Source organism: Acomys minous (genome assembly GCF_964271855.1).
Source record: "Acomys minous genome assembly, chromosome: 8".
In the NCBI taxonomy this organism is placed as follows: Eukaryota; Metazoa; Chordata; class Mammalia; order Rodentia; family Muridae; genus Acomys; species Acomys minous.
The window spans coordinates 37,613,137-37,638,352 of record NC_140489.1 but is presented as its reverse complement, the minus strand read 5'-3'; the positions used below and the strand labels follow the sequence as shown (position 1 = coordinate 37,638,352).

The 25,216-nt window shown below is 45.2% G+C and overlaps 1 protein-coding gene across 9 annotated transcripts in view; it reads left to right on the top strand.

Annotated features, from left to right (window-relative positions):
• Positions 1 to 25,216, top strand: part of RAD51B (RAD51 paralog B) — a 528,078-nt gene that overhangs the window by 486,719 nt on the left and 16,143 nt on the right. For all 9 annotated transcript variants that reach the window (XM_084793544.1, XM_084793549.1, XM_084793547.1 and 6 more), the window contains one exon: positions 18,769 to 18,847. In XM_084793544.1, the coding sequence (XP_084649670.1) occupies positions 18,769 to 18,847 (79 nt within the window). The remainder of the gene's footprint in view (positions 1 to 18,768; positions 18,848 to 25,216) is intronic.

Below are 25,216 nucleotides of genomic sequence, written 5' to 3'. Positions count from 1 at the left end.
TTTCCACATGCTGGACATATCGCCATGAGTTTTAAGTTTTCACCTCTTCCATGACGAGCAAACAGTCAGATGCTGGCAGGATGAGAGCAGGGTGATATATGGGCCTTGTGCGAATTTGCAAGGAATCAGAAAGCTCGGGAATGTGAGATTTTGACCTGTCACATTTCTTTCTGTTTTCAAATGCTCAAATCCAAGACATGGCTTTGGTTTTATTAGATGGCAGGGTGGTCTGATGGTAGAGCACAATGTGCGAATTCTGAGGTATCAGCCTACAGCTTGGGCAACTTTAGGATTCAGTACAGTACTCTTTGCCCAGCTTTTAGATAAGTCGCTTTGTTAAAGATTGCATTTCCCTGTCAGAAAAAAAAATTTTGCTTAAAATTAAATTTTAAGTTTTGTGCTTCTAAGAATAGTAGCTTTTAGTAGGGTAGATGTTGAATATCCTAGCACTATGCAGATATCCATAATTTGCTCTTTATTTATAATCTTATGACCTGACTGAGACTTTGCAGTGTGTGGTCTTTCCTAGAACTTTTCAGTGCTGACCCCAAGGCCTAGCCTTAGTGAGTCTGCTCCGCTGCATTCTTGTCAACCACCACTAAAGCAGCATTCTCTGGCTCCTATGCCCCGGCTTTTAAGTGGAATCCCAGCTCAGTGTCTGACACAGAGCAAAAATGCCCAATAAACACTGGTTGTCTTAGATGAAATAAACTTCTCCGGAGATGACAAGCTGCTGTCTGTAACTTCAGAGTTCCAAGTGGAGACATAGTTAGAGGGCAAAACATCGTGCCTTCCAGACAGGAAAGCTGTAGTCACTGGATCTGGGGCAACCATTTGAAGAAGAGTTAAGTATCACTGATAGAAAGAACTGTGAACCCTTTTCCTGTATTCTGAGATAGAAAACACATTTGAACCATAGGACTGTTTCCCATTAGAGACAGAGTGAGATACACCCAACTCCCGGCATGGGACCCAGGCCTATTCTGCACTTGGACATAGAAACTGGCTGATCCAAGTCAGGCACGTAGGAAAGGATGACCACAAAGAGATCAGACCACAAGCAACCAGTGGGGGAAACTGGCATTTTTTCCATTTCATCACACAAGGCAATAAGACTGTTCTCACAGTGGGGGGTAGGGTAGAATTGGGGGATAGTGGTAGTGATTTTAGTACACTGGTTTACAGATGGGCTTGGTATTTCTGTCTTTACCCTTGACAATGACAATGACAACATCCAAAATGATAGATCCCTTGGCATGTCAGAATGCCAGGGCTAACTGGGCTGGTAGAGCTTTGTGGCTTTGGCTGCTGGCTGACAGGCGTATCCATGCATGAGGGACATGGCTTGGCAGTAGACAAAGCAGCTGTGTGGGTCCTGGGAGAGCTCTCTGGCTCTGTGGGTTTCTTTGATACGCAATTGAACTTTGGCTAATTTTTCTTCTCATGGCTGTTTATGAAGTCCAGAGCTGGGCAAATGGGCTCATTACGGAGCCCGGAGGCCACAGCAAAGGAGCCCAGGATGTGTTCTCATAGTCACCCTCCACTTGTAGCCTCAAAGGATGGCCCACGAGGCCTACCACAAAGGAACAAGTTGAGGTAAGAGACTGCAGAGTTCTCTTTCCAGTTACACATTGCTCTACCTAGAAGAGTGGCAGATCCCGTCACGTTCCCTTCCTTCAGAAAGAGTGGATCTCTCACTTGGAAAAGATCAGGAGGCCTACTAAATTACTGCTCTTTAGCGCCATAATGATTAACAACAACAGCTAATGTTTGCCCACTATTTAGACATTTGTGAGGTACAAATATGACTACCTGACCTTCACACCTAGTAAGGTAAGACGTCACCCTCACCTCTGTGCTTCATACGTGAAGAGTCTCAGTGGCAGAATTGTGGTTCTCACTGCTCCCCGACCGAAGGCTCAAATTCTACAAATATGTCTGAATGTTAACTGACTTTCCTGAATCCCTCCTCCTTCGGTCTGTAAGACCAAGCCACAGATAATAAAATGATTCAAGTTAGCCACCTTCTCCTCCTCCTCCTCCTCCTCCTCCTTCTTTTTTCCCCGAGACAAGGTTTATCTGTGTATCCTTGGCTATCCTAGACTTGCTTTGTAGACCACGCTGGCCTAGAACCCACAGTGATCCACCTGCCTCTGCCTCCTGAGTGCTAAGATTAAAGGCGTGCGACACCACGCCCGGCTAAAGTTAGCCTTCTTAATTACACACTTTAAATGATATCAGGTCTTGCCCATTTTCAGGTAATATCATTCAAAAAACTGAAATTATGGCTTTCCTTGACTTGCAGGCAAGTGTGAGGTGACTGGCTGATCTGAAGATGAGATCAGCAGTCCTATCAAATGCATATAGCGGATGGAGACAGATGTGGTGTTTATACTGAGAAGGAAACCGTTTAGAGAAGTGGTTCTCAGCCTGTTTGGATCACCACCCCTTTGGCAAATTTCTATCCCCCAAAATAATTACATTATGGTCTATAACAGCAGCAAAATTATAATTATGGCGTAGCAACAAATAATCTTATGTCTGGGGGCCACCATAGCATGTATTAAAGGGTTATAGCACTAGGAAGGCTGAGGAACCTCTGGGTTAGAGGGTGGGATACAAGGATGCCGTTTAAGTGATAGAAGACCCTAGAGCATTTGGCGTCAGAATTAGGACACTGAAATTTCCTTCCAGGTCATTACCAGCCTTTGTGCTTTCCATTGCTACCCCAGAGAAACAACGATATCAACAATAGTTTTGTATCAGCCATGGAAGAGCTGCGGGATCATCATCCCTATAATATACAATGAGACAGTTTTCAGAATCATACTGGCAAGTGTGTACCGAGACCCTCAACTTACAAATGCGGGGGGCGGGGGGGGGGGAGGCTAGAAACCTAAATCAGGCAGCCTTGCTGGCTCTCAGGAAAGGTCCAGGTGGAGACTGAATTAAAAACCCTGAAGTAAGAGGCTAAAGAGAAGGCTCCTCCTGTAAGAGCACGCTGCCCTTGCAGAGGACCCAGCTCCCACATGGGCAGAACCCATACACATACATCTTTAAGTAAATAAATGGGATATTTTACTGATTTAAAAGCAATTTAAAAATCACCCTGGACTTGTAGTTAGCCCTTCTAACCGTGGCTTCATTGTCACCTACTAAACTTGACGAGAGCTCTTGATGTCATTGCTTCCAGGACTGAAACACAGCCCTTTTTTTTTTTTTTCTGAGTGGGTCTCACTTAATCATCAATGAATGATGGGGTGTAAAATATTCTTTCCAGTTCAAAAGTAGCATCAAGTAAATAAGATGAAACTCATAATGGTTTGGGAAATGAGGTCATACAGCAAGCTGATACTTAGTGTAGCCATCTACCAAGGTAGGTCATGGAAAAGGCAAAGATGAATTAAATCTCATTTTTAAAGTCTGGCCACATTAAATCTCAGAACAACTGACCACAGTACAGTGCAATGGGCAGGAGGATAGTGAGAGCATGAGTGACCACTAGAAAGGGACCAGACAGAATGGATGCCAGAAATGGAGAAGGAAGGATGGGTTGTGGCGTCACCCTAAACATACGCACTATTGCTAGATTGTGTAGGACCGCACTGGGGCTGCAGTGGAGCGTTTATAGACTTAGACGTAGCAGCTGTTTGCCAAACAACACGGCAGGATTTCAGTATTATAACCGGAGCAGCTGACCTAGCATAGTCAAACTGAGTAAGAGCCCAAAACTGTACTGCAGTCAAAGTCTCCTAAAAGCATACAGCAGAACTCTTGTCCTGCCGAGGCTGAGTGGAGCTTCAGAGATGGGCTCTCACCGACCATATGCGGAAATCTGAGAGAATGAACAGTCCAAGTAAAGGCAGCAGCCTCCCCATGTTTACCCGACAGGATCAGATTTGGGAATTATCGGTGGGGGGTGGGGTGGAGAAAGGGGAGCCGGAGCAACAAGTCAGCCCACAAGGGCAGGGACCTGCTAAAGGATGTGAGAAGTCAATGCAGGGGAGCCAGTGGTGGCTCTCCAACTGTTAAAACCTGGCAATCAGGCTGGGCATGGCGGTGTGCACGCCTTTAATCCCAGCACTTGGAAGGCAGAAGCAGGTGAATCTCTGTGAGTTCAAGGCCAGCCTGGTCTACATAGAGGATTCCAGGACAGCCTGGGCTACATAGAGAGACCCTGTCTGAAATCAAACAATAGCAAACAAAAACAAACAAAAAACCCAAGGTAGTCCACCACCTTTTGTTTTTCTTATACGGACCTTGCTTGTGTGACTTTGATGTTATTTAGATACACGGTCCATACACAATACCAGAACATCTTTGATAGCTTGTTCACCTTAACCTAAAAAAGCCAGAAGTACAGACATAAGCCACTAAATCCTTAGACTGCGGCTCACCCTATGCGTGGCAGCAAGAAGCCAGTGTTTTTTTAAAGCACGTGTCATCTCTGGATTCCTGAGGCCTTCTGGGTTACCTCAAAGCTGGGCCTTCTGGCTGCTCATGGGCAGAGGCAGCATCATATTCGTCTTTGTTTTCCCTACTGTCTAGCTCAGTACCTGGGACATAGGAGGTACTCAATAAATATTTGTTGAATGAATATAACATTAAATAAGTCATTCAGTTCTAAGTAACCATTGCTTATACTTCTTGTAAATATGGGTTTATATAATTGCAAAGTGTGTCTGCCCTTTTTAGGTCTTGTATTTTCCTTGTGGCATGAGAGCTGTCAGTGGCACTCTGCTAGAGTCTGTCTGCTCCACAGAAAAGCTCTGGCAAGAGCAAATTGAATATCCCGACTTGACTACAGACCGAATATGGCAGACTTCTCACTGCCTTCAACTTGACTTTCCCTACCGTGAGCAAGGGAGAGAAGGCTTTTGTTTGCCTGTTCTGAACTGGGGAACAAGATGCAATGTATATGAGGTGTGTGGAGAGAATCAGGAAATATAGAAAAATATAGAGAAAGACGGAAAACCCCTCCTAAATATATAATACAGGCTTTCTCTGTTTGTACTAACTACATATAATATATATGATGTCATATGGCCTGCTTTTAAAGTAATCTGGATGTTGCGTATATATATATATATATATATATATATATATATATATATATATATATATATATATACAATATACATTGCATTTTGTTTCCTGTTTCAGAACAAGCAAACAAAAGGCTCTTCTCTCTTACACAAGTCAAGTTGAAGGGAGTGAGAACTCTGCCATATTTGGTCAGTAGTCAAGCTGGACTACACACACACACACGCACGCACGCACGCACGCACGCGCGCGCTTACTAATCACTTTTCACAGAAACATGGTATTCCATGGTGTGAAAATACAGGCATTCAATCAAAAACATGATGGCATTAAAATGAAATTCTGTGTTCTTTTCAACTTATACCAGGAAAACTTGAAGTATTTTATTTTTAGTTACCAAAGGTCATCGTCATCATCGTCATCGTCGTCATCATCATGCTGGGGTTACAGCTCAGTTGGTACAATGCCTGCCTAGTGTGCGTGAAGCCCTAGATACAAGCCCCAGCACTGCATAAACTGGGCTTGGAAATGCACGCCTGTAGTCTCAGAAGTTCAACTCCATCTTCGTCTACGCAGTACATTTGAAGCCAGTCTGTGCTAAAAGAGAGCCTGTCTCAAACAAAAAAAGGAATGTCGTTGTTGACAACAAAATTTGTATTACTAGAAAAGGAGTGATAGAGTTTCACTTCAGAACCAGCTCTGCCTCATCCTGCTTAAGCCCTTCCCCCTCGGGACACTGATAAAAGCCGGTGACTCTATGGCAGGTGCTCTGAACCAGCTTGAACTGAACAGGTCTTTATACTTACTAAGTGTCTCTTAGTTGGGCCTGCTTTAATTGAGCCTCTCTCATGCAGTAGATTTTGAAAGGAGAGATGAGGCTATGGGATGCAGTTCATTGGTAGAGTGCTTGCCCAGAGTATTCGTGGTACTAAATTACATCCTCAGTACCACATAGACACACAAATTAAATATAATATATAGATATAATGATAAAGAGAGGATAGCTCAGGGAACTGCAAATGACCAAAGAAATACAAACTCAGAACAATGAAGAGCTTAAAGCCTGTTCTCAGTCCTGTCCCCCACCCCCCGACACACACACACACACACACACACACACACCCCCCGTCCCCACTCCCTGCCTTCTCCCCCTTCTTCCCCACCCCCCACATCCTGGGCTAGTGAAAGAGATTGCACAGTTGATCCTCAAGAAGCCTGAGCTGTCCCAGCACTGTTTTGCTTTGTTGCCATTCCATTGTCCACTTTGGGATCTCGTTCCTCTTAGGAATGCTGACTGTTCCCCAGGGACCCATCGACCTGCCTGTGCTAGGAACTGGGGTGTCAATAGGGTCGTTTCCTCCACTTATCCTTCCTCCTCCTGTGAGGGATTCTGCCTGAGAAGAAGAAAAAACTCCTGCAGACTCTTGCCCTGGACACAGCTTTGTCCTGTAGCAATGGTGCTGATCTCTGATATGCTTCTAATCCATGATTTATTGGTTGGGACAGAGGAAAAATTGAGTTATTTAAGATAAAGGTTCTAGGGAACAAAGCGGGGCTTTTTGCCTAGCTGGCCTCCTGTTTTAGGCCAAGCCCTGAGTTGCTGTGCTGTGTGCCATTCTAAGAGGTAGGTTCCTTGCCTGGACTGTAAGAAACACAAAGGTTATGGACTGAAACCGCCCTAAAGGCCAGTTAAAGATTGCATCCTCGGGACTAGCCCTCACTCAGAGGAGCCCGGGGAAGAGGCAGAGCATACCCACACTGTGATACTTGGCTCTTCAGTTTTGGACATGATGTTTTCCTCACAGATTTGCTGAGATGGAGATGACTTGCTTTGCTCTCTATTGCTTGGCTCTCCTATCATGAACATGTGCTATTTCTATTAGTGCAAAGACCTAAAGCCATTTCCATAAGAGGAGGAGCCATATAGTCCTATAGTATCATCAAGTCAGCATCAGCTATAGAAAGGCTATAGCATCAGGATCTTGTAGAAGGCCCCTAACATGAGGACACAATAGGAGGACTTTAACCCTTCCCACTCTCCTTTGGGAGCTGAGTAACAAACTATGCAGAACCCCACGAAAGACTTTTCTACTCGTCCCAGCCCATATTCATCTTATTTGTTTGTTTATTTATTTATTTTTGAGCTGGGTACTGTGGTGCATGCCTGTAACCCCTGCATTCTAGGAGGCAGAGGCAGGCGGAGCTCTGTGAGTTCAAGGCCAGCCTAGCCTACAAAACGAGTCCAGGACAGCCAAGGCTACACAGAGAAACCTTGTCTCATAATATATATATATTTTGAGACAAGGTTTCTCTGTGTAGCCCTGGTTGTCGTGGAACTAAATTTGTAGACCAGGCTAGCCTCAAACTCAGAGATCTCTACCTGCCTGCACCTCCCAAGTCCTGGGATCAAAGGCATGTGCCATTACCACCTGGCTCATCTTACTTAATTCTCAGTTACAAGGCCATGTGTTCCAGGCAAGGAAACCTACTAGCTGACTCAAGAAAACATGCTTTGCCAGTGGAATGTGTGAATTAACGAGGTGGGACAGACACAGGGATAAGCAGCTTAAATCCAAATGTAGTATTCTAATGAAAAATGCTGACCTCAGAGTCACCGGGGTGGGGAAGATTTTGACTAGACACCTCCTAGCACCTCTCAAGTCAGATCTTCTCAGTGGCTGGTGGCATGTATAGATAAATGTCCTAGTCATGGAGAGCCAGTCCTTCCCCTCTTGATCGGTAGCCTTGTTTAACCTATCCCAATTTCCTCACTAGTGAAGTGAGGGGAATACTACTTTCCTGATAAGGTTGGTGAGGAGTACAGGCCTCAGTACTGGACACAGGAAGAGAGCTTAATGAGTTAACATTAGCTGTCATCACTATTATTATTCAAACTCTGCCAAGAGTTACGCATCCCAGTAAGCTGCCAGGTGGCAGTGTGGTGGGCTCCCAGGGTGGTAAACTCCATGGGTCCTGTTGAGCTCTTCTGAGGTCTTTCTAGGCCATGCCACTCAGATTCCCCCTTTCTTGAATTATTTCAGCAGAGGGTCCCAGTCCTGCGGGCATAAGGGTACTGTGGGTTTTTCATAATACTTCATGAATGAGTCACCCTGTGCTTGTATAGAGTATGAGATTTGGATACAATCTCATTAAAAATATTCAAAATACAAAAAGTCTAAACAAGTTTCTGGTTATGCTGACTACAATGGAAATTAAGTTCCAGCTCTCCTTACAGAGAAAGAATAGACACTCTCTCTCTCTCTGTCTCTCTCTGTCTCTCTCTCTCTCTCTCTCTCTCTCTCTCTCTCTCTCTTTCTCTCTCTCTCTCTCTCTCTGTGTGTGTGTGTGTGTGTGTGTGTGTGTGTGCGCACATCTTCCTCTGAACTCTTGTTTTCTTCTGGTCCTTTGACCTTTTCTTCACAGGAAGAGGGCTTTAGGTAAATAATAACAATGCTGTGTTAATAAGAATTAATCTGAAGAGCCAGCATGTTGCCTCCTTTACATTGGTCCTCCACCCATCGCAGCACAGCCAGGGATGTGGTATATTACACAAGCCAGTCCCACTTGACCAGCTGTTGTTGGATGTGTCAAGCCCAGATTTCAGCCTCCTTACAGAGAAACATGTTGCCTTCCTTGAATCGATTCCTGTGAGACTGAAGAAAGTCTCCTGTGACTCAAGCATGATGTAATAGGGATGTGTGCTTCAGAACTCAAGACACACCCGCTGAGTTCCTGGCATCTTTTTACCATAATAATCACACAACCACAGCTTGCCTCTGTGACCCTTGATGGCCAGTGTTGCCTCGCCTTGGCTGTGTTTTCTAGCAAGCCTGTACCAGAGGCCCAGCGCTGCTTCCTGTGGATCTGCAGAGGATCCAGGAGGGCAGACCCACCTAACTGGATGTCCAGAGTGCTCGTGTGCGCAGCTAACTGGTGCTCTTGTTTGTCCAGTGTCTTCTTTACTTGGTCAGTTTTATTTGCCTGCTGTAAGGGAGAGAAATGGAGTGGTTCTTGGTCTGCTACAAGACATTGAAGCAAAACGCGATCCCCAAATTCAGATGAGGATGAAACAGTTCATACTTACTTGTAAGTTGAAATTCAACCTATTTGTGTCTTAGACTCTAGAGTGTGACCCTTATAGACAGACACAAATAGGTTGAAATACAAAGATTGCAAATTATAAGGCCGGGTGTGGTGGCACACACCTTTAATCCCAGCACCCGGAAGGCAGAGGTAGGCAGATCACTGTGAGTTCGAGGCCAGCCTGGTCTACAAAGTGAGTCCAGGACAGCCAAGACTACACAGAGAAACCCTGTCTCAAACAAAACAAAACAAAACAAAACAAAAAAATATATACTAAGGCTGAAGAGATGGCTCAGTGATTAAGAGCACTGTCTGCTCTTCCAGAGGTCTTGAATTCAGTTCCCAGCAACCACATAGTGGTTCACAGCCATCTATAATTTGATCTCATACTCTCTTATGGCATGCAAGTGTCCATGCAGATAGAGCTCTCATATACAAATAAACAAACAAATAAATACTGAACTAGGTGATAGTGATCTAAGCCTTTGATCCCAACATTGGGGTCTCTGAATTCAAGGAGAGCCTGGTCTACATAGCAAGTTGCAGGGCAGCCAGGACTACACAGACAAACCCTGTCTTGAAATATGTATGTATAATTGTTTAAAGAGAGAAAGAAAGCCATATAAATATCATAGAAATTAAACTTTAAGACAAAAAATTGCAACTAGGAACAAAAATGGGCATGCTGTTGTTAATGCTTGAGACAGCTTCTCACTGTACAGTGCAGGCTCACCTCAAATTCATGACCCTTCTGTTTGTTAAAGCAATCCATCACACCTGGCCAAGGGGTAAGGAGACACAGGGCCCACTTCCAACCAAGAAGCAATCTGTAGCTGATACCCAGAGGCCAAGGGGAAGTCATTTTTCTCCAGTGGCATCTCATTGGATACATCAGCCAACCCCAGGACAGGCCTGTGCCAAGGGTAGTTGGCCAACACAAAACTCCTGGTTTGGGAGTTTTATGGGTTTTTGTTTTGTTTTGTTTTGAAAGAGAGAGAACATAAAGCTGAATGGTAGGGAGGTGGAGGAGGAGCTAGGAGGAGCTGAGGGAGAAGAAATAATCAAAATATTATATGAAAAAATTAATTAAAAAGTTCCTCCATTAGTGATACTTAACTATTATAAACATATGTGCATCTAAAAACTGAACCCCCAAATAATATGTGAAACAAGAACAAATTTGAAGGGAGAAGTCTATAGGTAATTCAACGGTAATATTAGAAGATTGACATATCCCATTTTCAATTATGGATTAATCAATTGAGCAGAATTTCAGCAAAGAAACAGAAGACTTGAAAAATGCTGTGAACTTAGCAAAATACTCAACAGGTGTTGGTAGATCACTTCCTGCAGCTGCAGCAGCAGGTGCACTTCGTAGGAACGGAGCACTCTCTGGCACAAGCTGAGTAAGGGTATAAAATGAGTCTCAGCACACTTAAAAGGACTGAAATCTTACAGACTTCTCCAATTCCAGAGAATGGAGTTAGCAATCAATAAGAGGTAGAAATTTAGAAAATTCTGAAACGGTGCATACTTCAAAATCAACAACAAACCAAAGGATAAATCACAATAGAAATTACAAAATGGAAAAAAAAATGAAAGCACAATATATGATATACCAAAGCTTACATGCTATAGCTGAAATCCTATTCAAAGGGAAATCTATAGATATATATATTATGCATATACATTAACAGTAACTTTATTGCATGTAAAGTTTATCTCAATAAAATATGTAAATATTGAAAGATTAATGGCCCACAGCTTTACTGACTAAGTTTATATAATACTACATGTGTATAGTCATCACATTACCTCTGGTTCTGTTATATTTGGCAAGAATTACCAATACCTTCAAGCCACATATAATGTACACTAAAACAACAACAACATGGTTGATAAGATGTATGAACAAATCTTTATTTTATTATTTTATGTAGATTGGTGTTCTGCCTCCATGTGTGTCTGTGTGAGGGTGTCAGATCCCTTGGAACTGGAGTTACAGGCAGTTGTGAGCTGCCATGTAGGTTCTGGAAACTGACCCAGGGTCCTTTGGAGGAGCAGCCAGCGCTCTGAACTTCTGAGCCGTCTCTCCAGTCCCGAATGAACAATTATAGAATTAGTTCTATGCATGTAAAAGTGTTCAGGCAAAAATGAGCTAACGTTTCCAGTTTACTTTGAAATGTAATGCTGGTGAATTGATATGTGACTCCCATGGGACCCAAACAGTGATAACAAATGTTCATTATAAAGCAAGATGAAGCTGGGCAGTGGTGGCACACATCTGTAATCCCAGCACTCGGGAGGCAGAAGCAGGAGGAGCTCTGTGAGTTCAAGGCCAGCCTGGTCTACAAAGTGAATCCAGGACAGCCAAGGCTACACAGAGAAACCCTGTCTCAATCTCAAAAAACCAAAATTAGTAATAATAATAATAATAATAATAATAATAATAATAATAGCAAGACAATTAGTTTATAGGTATTCATTATAAAACTCCTCAATTTTGCTGTGTACTTGAAATTTTTTGAATAATGAACTAGTGAGGAAAAGCAGTGATTTAAAAGTCTCACTCTGATCCTGCCCTGTAGTTTACTAAATGTGCACCCTACCGACTCAAGAGACTCTTTTTCCCTAAGGAACACTTTCTCTCCCAGATAACACTTTTAGAATCTAGTATATTATAAGAAAACATTTTGGAAACAACCACTAGAGAGTTACTATCAAAGAACATAATGGTATTCTGTGACAGAACAGCCTTAGGTATAGACCTTCTAGGGGGTTCTTCCTACAACCTAGAAAATCCCTATTTCATGCAGATTTAGGCCATCGTACTTTCTGTGGCCAGACGTCTATGGGAGATGTGAAGCTGGCCAAATAGAAATAAATTAATAAGTTCACGCTTGCTGGGACACAATTTCACTTTCCAACCTGTCGTTTCCAGCACTGTGTTACTTCTGCAGCCTGTGCACCTCTGTTTTGAAAAGACAACTGAGATGCCATTAAACTCATTGCTTGCTCTTCTCTAATGGCTGTGACGTTGTCGCTGAAGCTTCCGTGTTGCCCATGGAGAGTGATTTTCCTAGTGACGAAGCAGATTCTAATCAGGGAAAGCTTTAGATAGTCACAGCATCTGCCCCCCCGCCCCCCGCCACCGCCTTTCCTGTAGTTCCTTCAACACAATGACAGGGAATTCCTCTGAGGATCTCTGGGTACCCTTCAAACCCCCCTCATCTTAAGGCCCCCTTTCAGTCACAGACCTTCCTGTCAGAAGCATTTCCGGCCCTCCTGTCCCTTAGCTTGGTGGACACAGCTTAATGTGGGGAAGGGACAAGACAAGGTGATTAAGAAACCTCTTGGCTTACTTGAAGCACGGCTAAGCAGCTTTCTTCCTGGGCTTCCAGGCGTTTGAGGAAACCTTTTTTTTTTTTCCTAAGTCTTCAACAAGGAGGAAAAACCCTGGCATGCAGGTTTATTGTCACAGTCACTTGGCAGAGCTAGAGGAAAGATTTGTTTAATTTAGCAATGGGTTTTATTAGCCCAGACTCCAGATGAAACGAGATAATAGGGCCCATGTTGAAAGACATTTCAGAGTCCACAGGTTTCTCCTGAGCTCCTTAGTGTGACCATGCATACAGATGAAAGCACTGGACGCGTCCAACAAGCACATCATGGCTCAAGTCATCAGCAACCACATAATCTTGCTGATCAACGGAAAGACTGAGAAAGAATTAAAAAGCTAGCAGGACAGGAAAACGTGGGTGGGTACACGGTGTTACTTCTAACCTGGCTCTCAGTTGCTTCTTGCCACTGTTTTCCTCGGCTGAACACACTACCTTGTCATTATACAACAGAGAGCAAAGAAAGCCAGCCTAACCAACCACCTGCCCCTGCTGGAAGAAAATGCTCTGTGTACACTTGAACTCCGCCAAGCCCTTTCACTCCGGCCTAAACCCTCAACCATTGTGAGCTCCAGGGTGTGGGCGGGAAGAGGAAGAAGAGAAAAGAGGAAGTAAGTGCTCATCACCAGACTTAAAAGAAGCCTTCCTGGCATGGGAGCTGGGGAAGAGAAAGTGGCAGAACTGGTGCCAGCCTGCCTCCGTGCATGGCTGCCTATTCAAACTTGCTTTCCTAAGGGCACAAAGACACAAGTGACTGTTTCCCGACACTGGGCTATATTGCAGGAACTGATGGAGCCTGCCAGGCCCAAATCTCTCCAAAAGCCGCCTCCAGAATAGCCTGTGCCCAACACTCCAAGATCCTGTTTCCCCGTTGTCTACCTTGGCCAACCGTGGAGGAGGGCCAGGCTGGGCTGCTCCTGTGATGGAAGGCCTGTATCACAACAGAAGGGCACCGGCACTATTCCTGGAAGGTGCCATCATCCTGGAGAAGAACTCCTGTGCCCAGCACTTTCCGTTCTATGGCTCCTTTTCCACTTTTAAACCTCGTAGAAGTAGGATCAGGCCAGGAAAAACATATGATGCTATAGCAAGCTGGAACCAATGGCTTGACTTTGGGTCCTGCCTAAGCTGAGTATCTTGGCAGAGACTGGTGAGGTAGCCTGCTTTTTTCTACGGAATTTTTTTTCCAAGTCTCCTGACTTGGGGAGAAACTACAGATGAATTTTGAAACTACAGATAAAGTTTGAAAACTTCAGTAGATATAAGTCCGTGGAGGTCTGGTAGGTCACCACTTCAAACACATGTTTATTCCATCTTTTGCTCCAGAGAAGAACTTACTTATTATCCAGAATATTCTAGAAGATGTGGGAGCCAAAAGCAGCTGACTGTGGCTGCCATTGAGTACTGTAGATTTGTTGTTGGTAGCCATGCTATAGAGCAGCAGTGAGCGCTGGAGAGATAGTTCAGCTCTTCTTCCAAGGAACCAAGTTTAGTTCCCACTACCCACGTGGACGCTTACAACTCCATTACCAGGGACTCCAACACTCTCTTCTGGGCTCTGCAGGTGCCAAGCACACCACAGTATACAGACACACATGTAGGCAAAACACCCAGACACATGAAATGAAATAACATTTAAGTAATTAATTTTTTAAAAAACAGTGACAAAAGCAATTTCATTCTCTGAGAGCTGCAGAGACAGTCTGCTGGGTTAGAGAAAAATGACTCTAGGCTGGGGCGGTGAATACTAGTTTCTGGGAGAGACAGCATTTGCACCAGGGATGAAAGATGTGGGCCTTCAAGGATGAAAGACAAAAGGAAGACTGTCAGTGTGGAAGACACGAGCAAATGAGGCCACCGCACAGATGATGCCCTGTCAAGTTCCTTAAAAAAATAAAAAATTATATATATATATATATATATATATATATATATATATATATATATATTTGAATCATGCGACAACCTTACTGTAGTGGAAGAATGCCCTGATTTGCTATTTTGCCTTGGCTGGTATTTTACCCCCAGAGAAGTGGATTGATCTGTACGTGCCAAATTTGGGGTTGCAAATATAGATTTTGGAACCCTCAGAGGCAGAACCCACTTCACAGGCTGCGCGCAGGACTGCATGTGATCACATTTCTCCACAAAGCAGTCAGGGTTTTATTAGCCCCCAGGCCTCCTTGCAGCCATACGTGTTGGAGAAGATAGAACAACACTTGATGACAGTCCACATGGACACACTAAAACACTCCAAACACGGTAGAGCACTGAACATCTGGAATAGAACAGCCCGAGTTAGCAACCGCAAGGCCGTTTGCTTCAGAGGAGAGTTCACACTGAGGAGATGGCAAAGCGCTTGCTATGGAGATGTGACTGCCTGAGTTTGAATCCCTGGAATCCACGTAGAAAGGCAGGCGTGGTGGTACGTGCCTGTTATCCCAGCTCTCAGAGGCAGGGTCCACAGACAGGAGGATCCTGGGGGTCTCATGACCAGCCAGCCGAGCCAAAATAGTGAGCCCCAGGTTTAATTAGAGGCCCTGTCTCAAAAAAATATATGGTTGAGAGTAATACTGGAAAGCAGTTAAAGCCTACCTCTAGGCCTCCACACTTTACACACACACACACACACACACACACACACACACACACACACACACACACACGAACTAGCTTATAGTCTGAATGGCAGAAAGGAACAAGGGTCTGGGATATTGGGTCATGTTTCAAGAGATGGCACACAGCATGTGTCGTCCCTATCTTCACTGACATCTATGGGGCTAAAAAGTGATTTTATATTTCCCCTCGCTAGTTTGTGTGAAAGATACATACAACAACTCGGAAGCAATGTGAACCGTCCTCTCAGCCTCCAGTCTTCACGACTGCACCTAAGTGTTTCTTCTCCTTTAGGTGGCCTCCTAGTTGTCAGTTTGCCTTTTGGGTTTTGGCCCCTCTCCAAACACACTGCATTCATTAAGTGTGGGTTGCCGAGCGTACAGCCTGTGGCCGCACTGGGTTCTGTGTCGCATCGCACAGTTGATTCATTTGACTGACACCCCTAGCTGGTTTTCTGAAGGCCAGCTCTCATCTCTCCTCTTCTGTAACCAGTAACAAAAAACGGGTGCTCTGTTGTCAAGGAGAAAGCCTTACACTTATTTCAGTGACATTGTAGCCTACCAGATACGTAGGATCTTCTGGTTACTTCTTAGTAACTCTTTGACCTTTCACTACAATGCACATAGGATTTGTCTCAACATGTTAGCCACATTGACATTCATTTGATTATCGCATTGTCTGGTCTAATGTCTACGCTCCTCTCTGCGGTTGCCGTCTGTCACCTCGAGTCAGGTCAGTGTCCCTTTGGTGTGTTTAGTCACATAATCCTCAGGCCCTCTTCTTTAGTGGCCTTCTTGTACCCCTCTCTTTTAAAACCAGCCACCTCCCTAGTCACAGTTTGTATTCTGTGCTCTTTCCCGCTTTCCCCTTCAGAGTGTACATAATCGCCTAGCATACCAGCTACTCATTTTATTTACTTTTGCTTCCTTTAGAGTATGAGGTGTGTTAAGGAAGTGAGGACTTTTTTTTTTCTGTCATTTTCTTCCCTGCTGGGCTACCTGTTTGTTATAGCGTGCAGCTAAATACAGCAACGTCCTCGTCTACCTCAGTAAAAATGTTGACCACGGCAAGGCCAAGGCCAGATGCAGTGGCACCTGCTAACGGTCACTGCCCCTCATAGATTGCTAAGAATCACTGGTCACTTATAAATCCATTTCTGCTAGCAGCATCCAGCCTTGCTCGTCTTCGCTTTATCCAGTAGAGTATCTAGAAAGCTGATCACATGTTTTGCTACACTCAGACACTTCATGTTGGAGATAGCCCTCTCATCTGTCAGTCTGGAAGTCTCCCCTCCTCCTGCAGAGGAAATGGGCTCCATCTGACTTGCACTATCTCTGCCTCTTGCTAACTGAATGCAGATTATCCTTGTGATGTCTCATCTGAATTCTGCTCCAAGACAGCATTTTTATCAGTGGCCTGGGCAAACCCTGTGACTACCTGCCAGGAAGTCCTTCCAGATGCAGTGTCCCTTGTCTCAGGCTCAGGACCTTGTTCCTGAGCTGAGAGGCATGGCACCAGGAGTCAGACAGCTTAGATTCGAAGGCATTGCTTCATCAAGTATTAGAATATTATAATTTTTTTCTAGTTCTCAACTTCTGTAGCCTATAAAAATGGTAATGTAATATTCGAAATATAGTACTTTAAGTATTGTTATTTGACCACATCCTTTTGGTTCTGCATCTTGTTGCTACACATAGACAGTGAAGACCCTCGACTTGCCAGGCATGGTGGTACACACCTTTAATCACAACACTTGGGAGGCAGAGGCAGGCAGATCTCTAAGTTCAAGGCCAGCCTGGTCTACAGAACTAGTTCCAGGATGGTAGGGACTATACTGAGAAACCCTGTCTTGAAAAACCAAACCAACCAAACAAAAAAGATCCTGGATTTGGGGTTTTGTTTATTTTCTTTAATTTTAGTATAGGTCCATTTCATTCTCATCCCAAATTTACTCCTCCTAACTGACCCCAGGCTTCTTATCTCACGCTTTTCCCTTTTAGACTGTTCAGAGTCAGGCCTCATACGCATGATTAATGGGAGCCCATGAGAAGCACATTTAGACCCCTCCAGCCCCTTTCAACACCAACCAAATCAGAATCTATGTGTCCAAGGGGTATTCAAGTTATTTTTATAAAACTGTGTTTGTTTCTCAGTTTCTCTGTTAACCTGGCTATCACACAAATAACTGAGACACTATTGTGTTATTTTTTTTTATCAAGCTTTACAACACAATAACTGAGCAGTTATTAATCTGTTGTTAACCCTCTAAGTTCATCTGGCTTCCTTCCAGCGTACACCACAGTGAAATTTGCACCATATAGATTTCCTGCTCCAGCTCCGGTCCTGCTCTCCCCTGGACCTCTTCTGTGGCTCAATCTCCTACTTTCTCTCTGTCTGCTCCTTCCCTGGCTGGCAGAAGGTCCAGCCCTAGTCTCTCCCCTGCTCAGCAATTGGCTATAAGCTGCTTTATGGGCATACAAGGGGACAATTGGGGAGCCGTGTTTACACAGCGTTACAAGAGATTTCTAGGATCCTCTGGATCCTTCAACTTTGCCATTCTCCCAAGCTTCTCTCATCTAGAGTCCCCAAATAATCACCTTTACAAGAGACATTTGTCTTAGGAGAATCTTACTGCTCCAGACACTTTGAACATTTTCATTTTTGCTGAGTGTGGGACTACTTGTGTGCAGTAATGCTCATGGCAGCAGCACCAAACATCTGGTGGCACACAGCGATGCTTACCTCTCACGCATGCGGGTCCCCTGCAGCTCAGCCTGTGTGGCTAGCTCTGGTGCAGGCACCTCTGACTCTCCTGACATAGCTGACTAGTTGGAACCTGTTTTCCTTTGGCTATGGCAGAAGTGTGAGAGAACAGATGGAAATACTTGAGGCCTAGGCTGGGAACTGGCAGAAGCCAAAACAAACCATGTAGCCAAACCCACAGTCAAGAGCCAACAAAAATGCACCATGCCTTCAGCTAAAGAAAATAGAACCGCATAATAAAGGGCAGAAGTACATTCAGTAAGGAATTGGGGCAGCGAAACAACTTACCATCACTTGCCCTAGCAATTTATCTTGAATATTTGTCATAATAGGAGCTATTTTAAGGTAGCTATGATTTTTTTAAATAGCTAAGTTATGGATAAAATTAGAGAACCAGGGTAGGTTTATCTTTGAGCATAGAGGTAACTACTTAACCATGTTATGAACAATAATCTTATTTCTGGAGCAATTTGTTTAAGACTATCGTATTTAGTGGCATAGTATTTGAGATAAATGTCTTTCCTAGGTGACCACTTTGAGATGATTAGGACTCATTTGAACATTTGGTTCCCAAAAAATATTTTATGTTGCTTTTTTGAGATAGAATCTCTCTACTTAGCCCTGGCTGTCCCAGAACTCTCTATGTAGACCAGGCTGGCTTCAAACGCACAGAGATCTGATTTCTCTGCCTCTCAAGCACTGGGATTAAAGATGTATGCCACCATGCCCGGAATTCTAAAATATGTTTAATAATAAATTCAATTTATTGACAGCATTATAGTCATGTGCTATCAAAGTAAAAAGGGAGCAAGTAGAGACGGGCACTAGATTTCTTCTAACCCTGGAAAATATGCTCTCTGTGCAGATCCTCATCGCCAAGTCTCCTCTGGCTCCCTTCACCTCCTTCGTCTACACCATCAAGCGGGAAGGCCTGGTTCTTCAAGGTAAGATCCTTCAGTTAAGCCATTTCCAGAAGCACTTTCTTCTCTGTGCTGCCTGTAACCAGTGGCAAGTACTGCCTGGGTCCTCTTGGATGCTAAATCAGGGTGACACAAAGGCCCAGGCACAGTTAGCCAACAATATTTATTTTACCCTGATCCGATCAAGAGATCTGGCCATTGGGAGGGAGAACTACAGGACTTCATGCACGGGAAGGGCTGGGCTGCTGCTCAGTGGTAGAATGGGCTTAATTTGTTAAAAGATTCTGTAGACACATGAAATGTGACCATAGATTCATAGATTCTTGGTAATTGTTTGTGCTTCTGTATATATGTATGTGTGTGTGTGTGTATATATATATGTGTGTGTGTGTGTGTGTGTGTATGTGTATGTATATATATGTGTATATGTGTGTGTATGTGTGTGTATGTATATATACATACATACATATACACCATACACATGTGCTTTCATGTATATGGTCAGGTGCCTGTGTGAATTGAAATCTGAGGTTGGCAGGCATCTTCCTCCATTACTCTCTGCCTCACGTTTGAGGTTGGATTCCTTGCTGAAGTCGGACTTCTCCCTTTTGGCTGGTATGGCTAGCCAGCTTGCCTCAGAGGATCTTCTGTCTGCCTCCTGTACCTGGATTGCTGGAGATCTGTCACCCCACCAGCTTTCCATATGGGTTCCGGGGTTCTGAACTCTGGTCATCGTAATTTCCCATCAATTGCTTTACCTGCTGAGTAGGCACCTCAGCCCCGTAATGGGGTTTTTATATGATCTGAATTTGGTTTTAAATACTCAAATGACCATCTCTTTTAAAGCCGGGAAATGCCTGGAGCACTGCTGATGTTTTGTGAGGACTTGCCCCCACCATCTCCTTTGCAGATCCCATGGTGTAAACTGTGTAAACTGTGCAAACTGGGATCTAGCAGTGCTTCAATCCCAGATCCCCTGGTTAGGAGAGGCTCTTGATGTGGCCAGATCTTTCCAGAAAATAATTAACATGCAAAGGTAAATCAAGACTTAGACAATCTGCCTCTCCAGTCAGATGTCTAAAACTGCTCAATGGGTTAAAAAGTAAGTGTTCAGAATATATATTTGTCCCCCACTGTCAGGCCAGAGACCACTCCCCCCTCGCCAGCCACCCACAGGAATGCATAGGTGGACATCTGCCCTGAACCATAAAGAGCCTTTTGCTTTGCACGGGAGGAATGTCTGCCCCGCAGGGTTTTATGAACTCAGGTTTTCCCCCCAGGTTTGTAAAATAGGGCAGTTGCTTCAATGTCCCCAAGGAGATCCCTGCATTGCAGACACCAGCATGGGCAGGATGGAGAGTTCATGGATGACGGATAGGCTGTAGCCCTCCCTTTCCTTCCCCTTTCTAAAATGTCTGCTTCTTAATGGACTCTCAAGCAGTGTATTTGTTTGGTGCAGCTGAGCTCCACAGCGGGAGACTCTCAGGTCCACAGAAATTTGGGGTAAGAACGCCGACCTTTGGCTCTTAGCTGTTGGCTTCTGCTATCCAAGTTCCTTGGTAAATATTTTTTTTTTACAATTGCAAATATTGTTTTCTGACAAAGAATCAGAGATTTTTAAGACCAGATTAAGCAAAGCAAACAGCAGGCCCCTTTGTTACGCGCTCTCTAAGGCTGTATACCTAACAGGCAGTCGGAAAGCTGGGTTTATATTTACCCAGGGCAGTGCAGGTTTTGAGAGCTTCATTTTTAGAGGCTGTCCTGAAAGATTAGTAGCCTAGTAAATAGAAAATGTAGATGACGATTTTAGAAAGCCTAAGGAAGATGGCAAGCTAAATTCAGGAAGAAAAGAATCTGCCCTGCCCAGACATCTTGTACTGAAAGCCTCGCCTGCAAAACACTTGTAAGCTTGTCTAAAGTGGAGGACAATGGGGGTGTTCGCAGGGACTGGTTTACCTCTATCACGCTCGTTCCTAAAGCCATGATTCAGATGAGAAGAGCGAGTTATTCAGAGAGGAGTGGAGACTGGACATACAGTTGGTGAGTGGAGGCCTCGCAAGCCCAACACACTGAGTGAATATAAGTCCCAGAACCCACATTACAAACAAACAAACAAACAAGCAAACAAACAAATGGATGCTGCGGCACACATCTGTAACTGCAGCAATCCTATGAACAGAGGAGAGGCAAAGACAGGAAGGTCACCCTGAAGTTGGGCTAGCCTGGAGTATATAAGCATGGCAGAAATAACAAGAGGAAACCCTGCCTCTCAAAAACAAGATAGAGAGGTTTAAAAAGATGTGTTGGCGGATAGAAGTGACTGCTGCTCTTGCAGAGGACGCAGGTGTGGTTCCCAGCATTCACTGCGGCTCACAACCATCCGTAACTCCATTTCCGGGGGACCCGATTGCCTGTTCTGGCCTCTGTGGATACCAGGCACATATGTGGTGCACATACATAGATGCAGACAAAACACTCATATACATAAAATTGAATCTAAAAAAGAAAAAAAGAAGCCGGGCGTGGTGGCGCACGCCTTTAATCCCAGCACTCGGGAGGCAGAGGCAGGTGGATCGCTGTGAGTTCGAGGCCAGCCTGGTCTACGAAGTGAGTCCAGGATGGCCAAGGCTACACAGAGAAACCCTGTCTCGAAAAACCAAAAAAAAAAAAAAGAAAACTAAAAAACCCATGGTGGAAGAAGAGAACAAATCTCAAAAGTTGTCCTCTGACTTCCACATATATGTCATGGATATATACATGATGATGATGACGATGACGATGATGATAATAATAATAATAACAACAACAATAATAACTACATAAGAAGCTAGAAACCAGGGAAGAAAGTATGTTCCTGAAGAAGATGGACCTGGTCAATGAGTCCAGGGGGAAATTTTTTTTCAAGAAAATGTCAAGATTTACTGAGGAAGAAAGGGAGGTGGAGAGAGGACAGGAAGGGAGTAGCAAAGCACCGGGTTATATCACGGCCCTTATGTGTGCGTTATATGTACGTGGTGATGAGTTTGTGTGTGCACATCACAGCGACCTGCGGCTTGGACTGCGATGAGCAGCCTGAGTGATCGTTACTTCTCTCTCCTCCGTATAGTTGTTTGCTTGAGATCAGCACAGGCTTACTTCACCCCCTGAAGTGGTGAGGAGCATGCCGAGAGGCCTGCATATTCCCCGGTTTAAAGCGGGGGGGGGGGGGGGGGGGGGAGGGGGGACGGACCCTTGTTCCCTGTGTAATACTAAGCCTGGTGAAGTACTGGCAGTTAGGGCCACAGAAGTTTTCCTGGTGGGAGGGGCCTCTCTGGCTAGACAGCCCAAGCGAGTGTGGAGCTCCTGGTCGGCTCAGCAGTGCACGCCCGCAGGACACAGAGAAGGGCGCTGGGAAGGCTACTAAGAGACGCAGGCGCCATCATAGCTTCATGTCAGTCTCTGGGAGAGAGCCAGGCCGTGGAGTGGTGAGAAAGCACAGTTAGCAAGCTCATGCGCACTGGCCCTGCTCTGGGGGTGAAGCTGGTTAGTGACCGTGGGAATGGTCCCTCGGTGCCTTTTATCCCTCTGCGAAACCCCAAGATTCCTAATACCTGAAGCTCTCCTAGCGAGCGAGCGCAGCGCGCGCCCAGCAGAGGGAGAGACCGAAAGAAAGGTGAGGGCAAGATGGGATTGACCAGCTCCACAGGCCCATCCCCTCACTGCTTCTCAAGGATTAGGATGCTGAGAGCAGGCGGCAACTGGGGCCCTGACACTAGTCCCTCCCCTTTGTTCACTGGCGTGGGAGGGACAATGAAAGGGCAGGCTGGAAAGACCGAGGGGGCTGGCTAGAGCTTTCTCAAGCTGCTTTTTGAAACACTTGAAGGAGCTAGCCCGTGCTATTGTTGTAGCAAAATAGAAAGTGGAACTATTCTCCTTGGCAAAAAGAAAAAGAAAAAAGAAAGAAAGAAAAGAAAAGCAAAAGTAAGAGAAAGAAACCACCCTCCCAGGCATCTTCAGGAGCCTGCTAGACTGAGGCTTATTAACATGGTAATACCATCCTGTTTGCATCTTCTTTGTCTGGCCAGCATTTGTCTGGGATTCTTCCTCCTCAAGCCTAGGCCATAGACCCTGGAAATACTTAGGCCCCAATGGAGAGAGAGCAAAGCCCACAGTGACCCACCACCAGCTTCCAAGGGGCCTGGCCTCTAGCAGGGGGGCCAGGTGGAGTTAGAGGGAGAGTTCAGGCCTTTGTACAGCTGGAATGAGAATGCTGGATGAATGGGAAGGAATCACGAATCTAATTTTCCTTTACCCCCCTCCATGGAAGCTTCGGTCCCTACCAAGTGGAAAAGTTTGCCAAGGCCTGGGCAAGGCAGAAAGGTGCCAGGACTGATGGCCAAGGAAAAGCAGTTGATTTGGGGGATGTTTTAATGGCCCCAGAGTACCCTGCTAGGAAAGGGAAGGGTGAAATTTACAGGGACCGCTGACTTGACCCAGGGCTCTCTGCGCATGCCCATTGTCTCAGCCGGCTGGGACTCTGTTCTTGGGAAGCAGCCAGGTGTGTTGCCGATGTTGGAGGTATAGGGAGTGTGCAAGGCGGGAAGCCAGCCAGCCCTGGTTTCTTGGGTCTATGAGTGGGTGAAGGAGCTTCCGAGGGAGGAAGTTGGCCCAGAGAGGGGAGAGGACAGATGAGTAGGCCTGCTGTTTACTGCTCTGCTTTGCATTCTCCTTCCCTCAGGAATCCAGGGAGTGGTTGGGAGAGCAGAAAGCCAAGTTGTTTTAAGACGGAAGACAGCTTCATTGCCTGGCAAGACAGAATTATGTGTGTCTTCCATTGCTTTTACAACACCAGCGTCTAGCGGGACATGTTGGCTTTGGGCTCTGTGCTGCCCTGTACTGGTTTAGGTTTGAAGGAACTCAGGTGGCGTGGGGTGCATGAGAGGACACTGGAGCATCGCGACACGGGTCCTGAGAAGGAGCTAGACACGAGCCTCGGCCCCTTCTCACACTTGGATGAAGCTGTTTCTTCTCAGAGCTGGACAGCTGTGTGTCTCTCCTTTCTTGATCAGCTTTCACTGTCCAAGATGCCTTGTTTAAGCACCTTTGGTGAAAGACATTAGTCTGCTCTGTATGTTTGTCACAAACTTGGGTTAAATTCTCCAACCCCATTTTCTTAGCCCTAAACCACCTGGGAGACAATAGTGAAGAGTTCCTCCCCCTAGACTCTGCCGTGTGGGTTCATTAGCCCTGGGGAATGGCGGAGCAGGCACTCCTAATCTTGCACCCAGAAGTCATGGAGAGGAAGGCATAGCTGGTGTGTCACTGTGTCCCTGGCCCACCAGGTGCTGGTGCAGCCTCAAAAGGCTCCGCCTCCCCCAGGGTTCTTGGTGGCACAGGCCCACCTGCCCAGTACTCTTCTCTTTTGACACTTCTCTCCCAATTCCTTCGGCCCTTCAACGCTCACCCTCAGCGCATTCCCTTATTTCCCTCAGACCATTAGCTTCAAGGAGCTCTTTCTTCATCAAATGCAGCACTCAGGGTCCTGCATACCGTAGGCAAGTGCCCTACCGTTGACCTTTAACCCCAGCCTGAAAACACTTCAGTACAGAACAATACAGAAGTCATAAAACATGAGTTTTATGTGTATCTAGTACCTAGAATAGGTTTTTAAGTTCCCAATGGTTTTGGGGGGTTTTTTTGTTTTGTTTTGTTTTGTTTTGTTTTGTTTTGTTTGTTTTATTATGGGACTAAAACTTGACAAAGCTGAAGTCTGTAAAGCCAAAACCGTCCGCACCTCATGGCGCAGCATCAAAGCTCGCCGGTGTCCTACCTCTCCCCTGCCATTCTTGCGTGAATCCGGATAGAACGACTTCTGGGATGCATTCTAGAAGTTGCATAAATGGTTAGAACACACATTTCACACCTTTCCTCTTCTCATCTCCCATGTTTCTGTGATATACCTACATTGACGTACAAAACTCCCGTTCTTTGCCTTCAGGTCACCATATCGGCTGCATGCTATCCCACTCCCCTGCTTAGGGTCATTCTTATAAAGATTTGTCTGTTTTTACTTTGCATGCATGAGTGTCTGTGTGCTACGTGGGTGCCTGATGCCTGAAGAGGCCAGGAGAGTGTCTGATCCTCTGGTTTCATCTGCTTGTGAGAGACCATATGGATGCTGGAAATTGAACCTGATTCCTCTACAAAGGTAGTAGGCCCTCTTAACAACTAAGCCATTTCTTTTGGAAATTCTGCTTATTCGGGGCAGTGGATCTCTTTACAGATCTCTTGGTAGGCAGGTCCGGGGCTTCTCCAGGACTGCCTGAGGAGAGCAACGGCTTCCAGAGAGAGGCTTTTTGTGTCTCGTTTTCACTGTTCAGCTTCCTCTCTGAAGACATTTCCCACTTTATACTC